The sequence below is a fragment of the Labeo rohita genome, chromosome 5, assembly GCF_022985175.1.
Source record: "Labeo rohita strain BAU-BD-2019 chromosome 5, IGBB_LRoh.1.0, whole genome shotgun sequence".
NCBI classification, from domain to species: Eukaryota; Metazoa; Chordata; class Actinopteri; order Cypriniformes; family Cyprinidae; genus Labeo; species Labeo rohita.
In genome coordinates this window covers 13,585,691-13,597,741 of record NC_066873.1, presented here as the reverse complement: position 1 = coordinate 13,597,741, position 12,051 = coordinate 13,585,691, and the positions used below count along the sequence as shown (strand labels likewise).

Genomic DNA, 12,051 nt, shown 5'->3' with positions numbered 1-12,051 from the left:
TGGTGTGTGTCAGAATGAAACTCTTTTAACACCCAGCCAGTTCTCTCTCCTCATACATACAGACAGATACGCAAACGACCAGTTAGCTGCTACTTTTGTGCACGTACACTACTGTTCAAAAGTTTTGGATCAGTAAAAAACTTTTCAAAAGTACACTTTTCTTTTTTAATATACTACCTAAAACAAAATTTTGGTGGTCAGTAAGTAAAAAAATATATATAAAAAAAATTCTTATGTTCACCAAGGCTGCTTTTCTCTTACATTTTAGATCAATTCAGTGCACCATTGCTGAATAAAAGTATGCATTTCTTAAAAATCTTTCTGTTCTTTTGAACAGTAGTGTACCACCTACTAATATAGAGGATTTAATTTTTGTTTATAAAAAATTAAAATTGCAACTAATAGCTCACATTTTCACTCACATTTTCTGTGATGTAAAACTTCTTTATCTAAAAATGTAAATATGCATATGTAAATGCATTTGTGTTAAACCCCCTATAATTACTTAAACCAAATGTGCATCATATAGAGAAAGGCTTGTAGCTTGATTCAGAGCACAGATGCTATTTTAGGGATGTTTATGTCAGAGACTGATGTGCAGAGCATCTCATGACTGTGCAATGCAGCAACACTAATTCATGGACAGATTTAACAACTCTAAAAGCTCTACACTCAAAGCAGCAGGCATGAGATGATCACATGGCACATGTGATTTGTCTTGCAACAGCTCTTGTGGGCTCTACGGTGTAAGACACAATAACAAAACTTATTTTTTCTCTGCTCATTATGTCTGTCTCCACTCTCTGGACATGCTACTTATTTTCATTTGGACGTCATAGATGGTTCTCATGGTTATGAAAATGTCAGTCATTCGCTCTTTCCACAGAACCATAAGAGATTGTATTTTCCCAGCCTGATTTGGCATATGTTGTACGGAAAGTCTTGCTACTTCCTAATTATTTCTAAGAGAACCGTAATGCCCACATTTTTTCACATAACACAAAAGGGAGTTATTATGAAAATGTCAAAGCTGCTTTTTAACATACTTTTTTTTTTTTTTTTCCCTGTGAAGTTCAGTTCACTAAAGAAAAACAAAATTAAACTAAATCATTTACAAGCTAAAATATGTTTTTGTTTTGTTTGCTTTGCCTGTTTTGTTTTTGGGTTTTGTTTTTTGAAGGTTTTTTTCATATTTTTTGTTCGTTTTTGTTTTGTTTGTTTTGCTTTTTGTCTTGTTTTTGTGTTTTGTTTTTTGTTTTATCTCATGTTTTTTGTTTTTTGTTTGCTTTGCTTTTATTTTTGTTTTTGGGTTTTGTTTTTTTGTAGGTTTTGTCTCATGTTTTTGCGCTTTGTTTCTTGTTTTGTTTTTGGGTTTGGTTTTTGTAGGTTTAGTCTCGTTTTTTGTTTTGCTTTGTTTGCTTTTGCTTTCCTTCTTGTTTTGCTTTTGTTTTTTTTTTTTTTGTAGGTTTTGTCTCATGTTTTTCTTTTGTTTTGCTTAGTTTTCTTAGTTTTGTTTTGTTTGCTTTGATTTGTTTGCTTTGCTTTGCTTCTTGTTTTGTTTTTAGGTTTAGTTTTTTTGTAGGTTTTGTCTCATGTGTTTTATGTTTTGTTTGGTTTTCTGCTTTGTTTATTGGTCGTATCATGTTTTGCTTCAGCCACCATGTGAGGAATTCCACTGGTTTCACCTCAGTTTCAACATATTTGTGTGGCACCTCTGATTCCTACATTTAGACATTTGACAGAGGCTTTTATCCAAACTTATAATCCAATCTGTATATTAATGCAGTCCCTGGCAGTCAACCCCATAACCTTAGTGTTGCTAGAGTCATGCTCTACTTTTTCAGCTACATTTGTATAGATATTTCATGTTTTATCTGGCTGGTAGCTTTTCTGTGCATTTTTAGGCACGGTTCATGATTACTGAGTCTGGAGTGCATGAATGTGGGGATCTGAGACTCTATTTCAGGGCTTAAAGTTAAGACTGTTAATCTGCTCTGTGTCTCTGGTCTAAATCTAGAGGCTACCATCGTGTGGCACTGGCACACAGAGAATCCAGGAACATATTGAATTACAGTTTACCCAAAATAGTGGGGGATGTATGTGTGTACGCTCACATGCCCCACCAGAATTTGACAAGAGCCCCCTTAAGATAGATTATGCCACTGAACGGGACATGTCAAAAGAGCCATGCCTGCATGCGACACGAAGCAGACGGCAACAGGTAGATCTGTTTGGGTGCATGTGTGTGCAGGTGCATGTGACTGTAAACGTTACGTGCAGGTGTGTGCATTTTGGTATGTATCTGGGTTCCTGCCACTCCTTTACCAGCACAATTGCATTGGTAGGTCTTTTGTTTTCAGTATGTATATACATGGCACAGTTTGCAGTGAATTTGCATTTAGATTTATTGTATGATTTTGTTGTAACATTTTAGCTTAATTCTTGACTCATAAGGTAAGCAGTTAGGATCTCATTTAGGTTACAGGATTAAAAGCTTCATGCTAATTCATCACGTTGTGTAATGCTAAATGTGAATGTCAGTAGTCTGTATGCAGGGCTTTGATGTCATACAGTATCTACGCCAGTAGTACTGACCACAGGTGTGGGCATGTGTTGTAAACCAAAAACATTTGTTATGAGTCAGATTTTCTTTGATAGTGCAAACAAAATAATGCTGACACAATCTGAGGTGTGGAAATGCCAGGACAGGGTTTTTGTTCAAATGAGCACAGTAGTCTGTAATTCTTCATGAACCAAATCGTCATGCTGTCTGTCTCTAAATGTTTTGACATTTCAACACTATTGGATATTTTCAGCACTTGACGCATACATGCACTTTGCCTTTTGTTTTTGACAAAAAAACTATAATTATTGTTATGTTTAGAAATAGTTAGATAGACTGAATCATTTGTACTTTCGTTGGTGAATCATTTTTGTTTTTCCTCGCTTTAGGAAGCTGTAAAATTGCATTCATCAGCCTTTCAAGAAAAACATAGCGAACATTCCTTCATCATAATGTTTCCTGTAGGTGTGTCTGTCGAGTCTTTCACAGGTCCGCTTGTCTGTCATCACAGTTTTTGTGACTTCAGTTCTGGGCAATTAAGAATAAATGTCATTTGCAACTGATTCTGTTCCAACAGACATGTTAATGTGGAATTACACACTACCATTCAAGTTTGGGATCAGACTGTTTTTGTCTTTTGATTTTTAAAAAAAAGTGGTTTCTATTCATCAAAACATACTAAGGAGCTTTTTTCAATAATAGAAATGTTTCTTAAGCAGCAAATCAACATATTAGAATGATTTATGAAGAGAACACTGGAGTAATGATGTTGAAAATTCAGCTTTGCCATCACAGGAATAAATAGCATAAAACATATTAAAATAGAAAATAATTATTTTAAATCATAAAAATATTTCACAGTATTACCATATTTTTGATCAAATGAATGCAGCCTTGATGAGTATTAGAGACTACTAAAAAAAGTAAAATCGAACCGCTCCCAAACTTTTGAGCAGTAGCGTATTCAAAAATATCAGAATTTTCTCTGTCATATGTAAATTATGAGATTCACACAGTTACAGTGTGTTTGCTTATAGGCTGTAATGATCTAAGGGAATATGTGATTTACTCCCATCTCCAACAGTCCATTAATTCAGTTATTAGCAACTTCATTATGGTTTGATATCTGTTTTTTTTTTTTTTTTTTAGCTGAGTTCACCCATGAATGCAGTCAACAGTTCGGAGGACATTAAACCCCCTCTGGGTCTGAACGGGGTGATGAAGGTCCCAGCGCAGCCCACAGGCACATCCCTCTCCCTCACTAAACACATCTGTGCCATTTGCGGAGACCGTTCATCAGGTGACACACACACACAGGAAAACACAAGACGATTCAAAACTGCAATAATTCACTACGGAATTTGTATCTGTTACTACACAATGAAATAGCTATTATCACAGTATGAGCAGCACATTTATATTGATAAATAAATAATGAGAAATATTTGTTATTTCCCATCTACTTAGCAAATTAATAAAAAATCCACATAAAATATTAATTTGATTGAAAATAGATTTTATTATTTTATTTTGTGGGAAGAAAGAGCCATATGCACTAACTGACATAAGAGACTAGCATGGCTAGTTGCCAGGAACAACATATACATTTTAATAGTTGTCATACAATATTGCATAAGCAAAGAATGCTCAAACTGACCAATCAGAATCAAGTATTCCAGAGAGCTGTTTAATAATCTAATTTATTGTACGTGTTAAACTGCAGTCATGAAATTGGTCTATATATGCTGTCTTTCAAAGTAGTGTGTGACAAAAACAGATGTGGTGCTGTTGAATTATTGATATTAAATGCCAATTAAAGATAACCCTGCTGGGAAGAGTACTAAAGCATGTGTCTGCTGGCAGGTAAACACTACGGGGTGTACAGCTGTGAGGGCTGTAAGGGCTTCTTCAAGAGAACGGTGAGAAAGGATTTGACGTACACTTGCCGAGACAACAAGGACTGTATAATTGACAAACGCCAACGCAACCGCTGCCAGTACTGCCGCTATCAGAAGTGCTTAGCCATGGGAATGAAGAGAGAAGGTGCGTCGCTTCTTTCTTTCAGTGACTGAGTACATTTACATGCACATGACAATTCCAAATAATATCAGAATTTGGCCATATTCTGATTATGGATCGGTCATAAACTGAATATTATTCCTTATTCTGAATATCTAATGTTCATTTTTATCTACTTTTGTCCAAATAAAAGTACTTTTGAATGAGACACAGGCAGTTTTGAGACTTAACACTTTTTTGGGAGCGGCAGATTCATTTTAAAGACTTCAAAAAAAAACATTAATCAGTTCACAGTACAGATGGTTGAAAGCACTAATGACCTACCATTTGAAGTTCACTGTGTGCTGTTGTCAAGAAAATGAAGGCGACTGATTAATGTGTTGATTAAATTACACATTTTCTAGAATCATCTAAAAGTAATTTCTTTTAATGGCAAGAGCTTGTATTTCCACCAGAGAATACTGGGAAAGGAATGCACATGTATTTATTCAGAATATATTCAGAATTTTTCATGTATGAGAATATTCCAGTAGCTTGGAAGAAGTTATTTATTTATTTATGTAATTTTTGTATTTGTATATGCATCTTGTAAATATTATCAGTGTTTATATTACCGAATATGATGAAATTATAACATTTACATGTATTTATTTAGCAGACGCTTTTATCCAAAGCAGCTTACAAACAAGGAATACAATAAGTGATTTATCATAAGGATGATAAAAAAAAAGTTTTGATTTTCATATTTACACTATCCCTCATGTTCTGTTTTTAAGATTGGGATCCCAGTCAATAGCTATGTTTTCATTCACCATGTTTTTAATGCACATTCTGAAGTATCATATCAGAAACAAGTGATGGAAATGCCTAATTAAAAAACAAAAAACAAAACAATCCCTTAGTTTGCAAAAAAGTTTTTACGCTAGCTTTTTGGCTTGCAAAAAAGAGTTCATGCAAATAATGGGAGATGGAAACACATTTGCCGAATAAATTCTGATGTATATTATATATTAAAGGGGTCATATCAAGTTGATACGATTCTTTAGTGTTTTAACGAAAAGTCTATAATATACTTTGGTTAAAAATTCTCAATGGTAGTGTAAAACAACACTCTTTTTACCTGGTCAAAATCAGCTCTGCAAAAATCATCTTATTCTGATGGATTGTTCATTTAAATGCAAATGAGCTGTGCTCGCCCCGCCCCTCAACATGTAAAAATAAACTTTGCATCCGATGACCCCTTTAAGTCCGCGTAACTAATCGGTTGTTTCTGTTTATTTATTTTGTTTATTTATTTTATTTATTTGGGGTTACTACAACCCCAGTTCCAGAAAAGTTGGGACGTTTTGGGAAATGCCATAAAATCAAGAATATGTTATCTGTTCATTCTCTTTAACCTTTAGTTAATTGTACAAAGTACAAAGAAAAAAATTCCAATGTTTTCAGTGGCCAACTTTTCATTTTATTTTGTAAATATGAACAAATTTAGATTTTCATGGCTGCAACACACTCCAAAAAAGATTGGACAGAGGCATGTCTAACACAGTGCGACATCAACTTTCCTTTTAAGTTCAATGTTTAATTGTTTGGGAATTGTGGATACTAATACTTTAAGTTTTGCAAGCAAAATTGTTGTCCAATCTGGCTTGATAAAAAAAAAAAAAAACTTCAGATGCTCAGCAGTCTGTGATCATTGTTGTCTGATTCTCCTTTACATGACCGGTCATACATTTTCAATAGGAGACAGATCTGGACTGCAGGCAGGCAGGTCTAGCACATTCAATCTGCGTCTATGAAACCACACAGTTGTAGCACATGCAAATTGAGACCTGGCATTGTCTTGATCTAATAACCATGGACTTCCCATGAAAGACGTCATCATAATGGCAGTATATGTGTCTGTACAATGCCAATACATGCCTCCATTTCAACGCTACCTTCACACATATTCCAGTCACTAATGCCGTTTGCTCTGCTGCACCCCCATAGACAGTCGTTTGCATTTGTGCTTGCATCTGTCGCTGATAAAAGTCTGGATAGTCCACTTGGTCTTTGGTACTGGTCCATTTTTCCCAGAAACAAGCTGAAACGTGGACTCGTCTAACCACAGCACACATTTCCGTTGTCTTTTTGGCTCTCTGAGATGAGCTCTGAGATGAGCTCTGGTCCAGAGAACTATGCATGGCATCACTGCATAGAACTGATGTATAGCTTTCTGCTAGAGTAACAGAAATTCAAGTTTATTGATGCGGCTGCAGAATGTGTTAAGTGACAGCATTTTTCCAAAGTACTCCTGAGCCCATGTGCCTATATTTAACACCGCAGCATGACGGTTTCTTATGCAATGCCGTCTGAGGGCTCAAAGATCATGCACATTCACCTGAGGCCTTTGCCGTGCCCTACACAGACTGACATTTCTCTGGATTCCCTGAATCTTTTCACAATATTATGTGAGGTGATGAAAGACCTAAATTCTTTGTGAATTTCTATTAGGAATTTGTTTTATTTACTTGGCAATTTTGTCATGAAATTTGACACAAAATGATGATCCAATGAAATGCTTCTTTTATACCCAAACATGATATCCTCACCTATTTCCATTTCACCTGCTTACTGTAAACCATTTCAAAACAGTTTAATTTGGATATTCTATAACCTTTTCACTTTTATTTTGCCTCTGTCTCAATTTTGTTGGAGTGTGTTGCAGCAATTAAAATCAAAATTTGGTTATATTTACAAACTTAAATTAAAAGTTGGCCACTGAAAACATTGGAAATGGAGATGTCAGTTAAATAAAGGTTAAAGAGAATGAACAGCTAACATATTCTTGATTTTATGGCATTTCATAAAACGTCTCAACTTTTCTGAAATTGGGTTGTAGGTTTCCAATACCACCGTCATCGCTCAATGGAAATGCACCTAATTTGCATTAGGTTTTTTTTTCTTTTTTTTGAGAAGTTTGAAAAGATTTGCTTTACGTTTGAATCGAAACCCAGCTAATGATGCATGTGTGCATCTAATACTAAACTTAGTTACTGTCGCTTCACACTTTTTAATATGCTCTTCTGCATGCACTTTTCAGAAATATGGCTATGACTAAATATGATATTCATTCTAGTAATAATTGTTTTGGTCCAGGGCACCACAATAAAATAGAAAAATACAATAAAAGAAAGCACAGTAAACAATCAGCAGCACTGTGTACACCAGTAAAACAAGTTAAGCATGTGGAAACTGATTGCATCTATTAATTGTTTTACGTCTAACATCAGTTGTGTTGTGACATTTTCCGTGGAGGACAGTTGTTATCAGGTTTCAGTTCAATTCAGTTTATACTTTGTTCCCAAAAGAGTAGAAAAGGCCATGAAGAATAAACCTGATACAAATATTTTTCAAGCTATTAAAATGGTCTAGAGCTTAAGGCTGGACCCCCTATATTGAGGCCTCTGAGAGAGGTAACCTGACACACTTCTCCCCCACGAGTCACTCTCTCTGTCTTTCTGTTTCTGAAGACAATAAAGCTAAAATAATTTCCTTGTGCCTCTCTCCTCACCTCTCAGTGACTCCTGGAGTAAAGCTTTATCCTTCAGCTGACCTCCACGGCTCCCACTCAAGAATTCCCCTCATGATCTGCTAGCGGTTTCTGTCGAACAGAAAGAGAGTCATAAAACAGGGCTTTTTACAGACAGAAGGGAAAGCTGAAATGTTCCACAGCCTGACGGCGAGGCAGACGGGGCTCATTTCCACCAATTCCAGACCACAGTAGACCGACTGTGTGGTTTAGACCCTCTGAACCAGGCCAAACAAGCGTATATTCTGTGTACACAACGTACGCAAATTCACGCACACACACCAATATGTTGTCAACCTGCATAACCAATCATTTGAGCGAGGGACGGTTTTATGGCCCATGTCCGTAGACTGAATAGAAGCACAGAATCATGTTTTCACTGGATCGCGCCCAGATAAAATATACATATTTTAAAGAGCCCAATACATATTTCTAATAATGTTGCTACAAACGTAGGCTGACCTCCTCAACTCTCAGCCCTCTGAAGTCAGTGAATAATGGTCTGGATGCATATGCAGCTCGATGAAAAACAGCCCAGGCTGTTTTTGTGGAAATGTGTAGATTAAGAGCAAACCAAAAACAGCTGCGTGTTATTGTGCGCAAGGTCACGGTTTTGTTTGTGTATGTTACTGTACGTATCGCACATGTGAGCCGTTCTAATTTTGTTCCTGCACGTGTGCAGCCGTTCAGGAGGAGCGGCAGCGGGCGAAGGAGCGGAGCGAGGGTGAGTTCGGCAGCTGTGCCAACGAGGACATGCCCGTGGAGAAGATTCTGGAAGCCGAACTGGCAGTGGAACCAAAGACGGAGACCTACGTGGAGGCCAACCTGAGTGCGCCTGCCAATTCTGTAAGCCAATCTCTCCCTCTAAATCACACTCAGTGACATTCAACTTATGGAGAACATTTGGCTCATCTGAAATGTGCCGTTTCAGAGTTGCACCTCACAATTGCTCCTCAGTGAACTGGCTGGGCTTGATCATTTTCTGAATGTCAAGACTAGAGAAAGGTTCCAACCTGCCTGCAGATATACAAAAAGCTGTCCAAGAAAGAGCCGATGCAGATTCAAGCGTTCTGTTTGTGAATAAGAAGGGCTATTTTTATGTTCCCACTCCCACTGGATGGATTCGGCTACATAGCAATGCACTTTGGCATAGAAGGCCTCCATACAGACCCCTGGAGAGGGGACATACTGCAGAAGAAGCACATTGTCATGTCACTAGATAAGAGCCTTGGCCATTAAGCATGTCAGTTAGACACACGGAGGCTAGCACTGTGTGTATATTTATGCCTTGTGCACATTTGTCCTCTGTTTTGTGCAGCTGTAAGCTCTAAATCAGCTAGAGGTCAGGGAGAAAGAGCCATATGCTTTGTCTTCCCTACTTTGTATTTTCAAATTGTTTGTTTCCCCCACAGTTGTTTTTTAATGGCTGTTTGTGCGTTTGTCCTTGAGCCCTGGGGAAGGTCCTCTTACTGTACATGAATAGGGCTCTAATGAATTTGAGTTCCTTTTGGGTTGATTGGAAAACTGTTAAGATGTGAAGATCTGAACTGAAAGCTGTGTAGATTAGAAGACTTTTAAGACAGATGGATATCTTTTTGTTATGATATTTCAGTCTGTGGGTGATAAACTCATGGATACACTTGATAAAATGGATAGGGAAGTGATATCGCTTAAAGGGATAGTTTACTCAAAAATCTAAATTCTGTCATTTACTCACCCTCATGTTGTTCCAAGCCTGTATGGCTTTCTTGTTTCTGCTGAACAGAAAATAAAAATATTCTGAAGAATGTTGGTAACCAAACAGTTGATGGTAGCCATTGACTTCCATGGGTCATTCTATAAATAAAGGTACATTTAGAATTTGACAATGTGAAGAAAAAAGTTTTCCTTCTTCCCAAAAACTCACACATACATAAAAATGTGATCTGTAGGAATATGTGCATAAAATACCATCTATGTTTGCTACTGTGCACCATGTTGTCTCTACTGGGTAACACAGTTGACAGGTAACTTGGTTGACATTTTTAGTGTTTTGGGCCTATACTCAACATGGAAGCCTAGAAATACTAGAAATATATTTTCATAAACAAAACATAAGTTTGAATTAAATTGTCTTGTTATTTGCAGCAGTAATACTTGTTAACAGTGTTGAGGAAAGTTACTTTTAAAAGTAATGCACTACAATATTGAGTTACTCCCTGAAAAAGTAACTAAGTACGTTAGTTACTTTTTATGGAAAGTAATGTGTTACTTTACTTTTGCGTTACTTTTTAAATCTGGGCAGGGCTTCCTTGTTTGTTTTTAATATAAAAAGTTCTATTGTTGGCAAATGTAAAAGCCTTTTCAAACCAAAAGCCTCAGGCTTTGAGAAAAGTAAATTCACGTCTGTACAGTAGACAGCAGAAGAAAAAAATGTCAACCCTTCAGCAATAAAAAAAAGGAAATCAAATGTTAGATTATCTTGAGTGTTTTTTGCTTATTAGTATGATTGAATTGGATCATCAAAGGTTGGCAGCAAAGACATTGGTTAATGAAATGCAATTAAATGCATAAAGGATATGTGTGTTATTTAACATATTTAATTATTGCAAGTTTGCTTCATATTCTGAGTTGAATTTCACTGTTTTTATTCATTTTGAGGAATACCGAATCAGTTTTTGTAAGTGAGATGAATTAATGCATGTTCACATTTATTCTAAAACTAATATCTTACTCCCGATTTCTCTCAACATGGGGAAAGGAGAGCTTTTAATCAATAAATGGAGGGAAAAGTAACTGCCATTACTTATTTGAAAAAAGTAACTCAGATATTTTCTTGTCAATTAAAAAGTAATGCATTACTTTACTAGTTATAATTACAAGTAATAATATTACGTAACTCGCATTACTTGTAATGCGTTACCCCCAACACTGCTTGTTAACACTGTTGACAGTCAATAAATCTACTTTTGACACAGGTTTGCTAGTTTAACCAATATTAGGGGAAAGAGAGAACATAACTTCTAGTGTTTCATCCATGTGCTTCTAGCAGAAATATCATCATACTGTGCAAATTATGCGAGAATAGGAGGTGGGGGTGGGGGGTTTCTAGTGGGTAACTTAATTGACAGTGGTTTTCCGGACACAAATAAAACAAGTTATATCGCAATAAACATTTATTATTTTTGAAGTGCATACCCAAATGTCTTGATAACCTAATCTAACTGAAGGCAAAATATTAAAATAAATTTATATTTGAGGTAATTTTCATGCTTAAATGCAGAGTACAGTGAGTAACTTTACAAAATCTAAAAGCGAAATACCAAGGTTTTTTGTGATATGAACATCTATATTTAAATATTTTATAAATATACTTCACGAACATGAGATGTACCCACAGTTATAGAATGACCCCCCCTATTTTTCCATACTATGGAATTCAATGGCTACCATCAACTGTGCTCAACAAAGGAAAGAAATTCATACATTTGAAACAACATGAAGTTGATTAAATAATGACAGAATTTTCATTTTGGGGTGAACTATCCCTTTAATTGCATTAAATGTGCACTATTTAAAAAAAACTGTATTTGGAGATAATAAAATATTAATGAAATAAAACACTACTTAAAGAGAGTACACCTTCATGACTATGTTTCTAAACACATTTAAAATAAATGAAATTAAAAAGAAGTGCAGTTTTTGTTATAATGTCAAATTAAACATTTTACTTTAAAGTACATTTTAATCATTTTGTTTTATTTTTTTTCTAAAACATGTAAAGTGCTTGATTATAATTTTATCTGTAAGGTATTTAAAGTTAGTTTATTTAAAATATACTACATTACAACCTCATCTTTACAAATGTGTAATTACAAATATATTTAAATACATAACATACACATTTCAGTAAAGAATT

At 35.6% G+C, this 12,051-nt stretch overlaps 1 protein-coding gene across 4 annotated transcripts in view; it reads left to right on the top strand.

Moving 5' to 3' along the window:
- The window catches only part of rxrab (retinoid x receptor, alpha b), a 73,837-nt gene that overhangs the window by 49,945 nt on the left and 11,841 nt on the right, over positions 1-12,051 (top strand). For 3 of the 4 annotated variants that reach the window (XM_051111320.1, XM_051111318.1, XM_051111319.1), the window contains 3 exons: positions 3,713-3,863; positions 4,427-4,606; positions 8,836-8,999. In XM_051111320.1, coding sequence (XP_050967277.1) covers positions 3,713-3,863; positions 4,427-4,606; positions 8,836-8,999 — 495 coding nt within the window. Of the gene's footprint in view, positions 1-2,097; positions 2,222-3,712; positions 3,864-4,426; positions 4,607-8,835; positions 9,000-12,051 lie in introns of those variants that run through there. The other variant, XM_051111321.1, reaches the window with a different exon arrangement.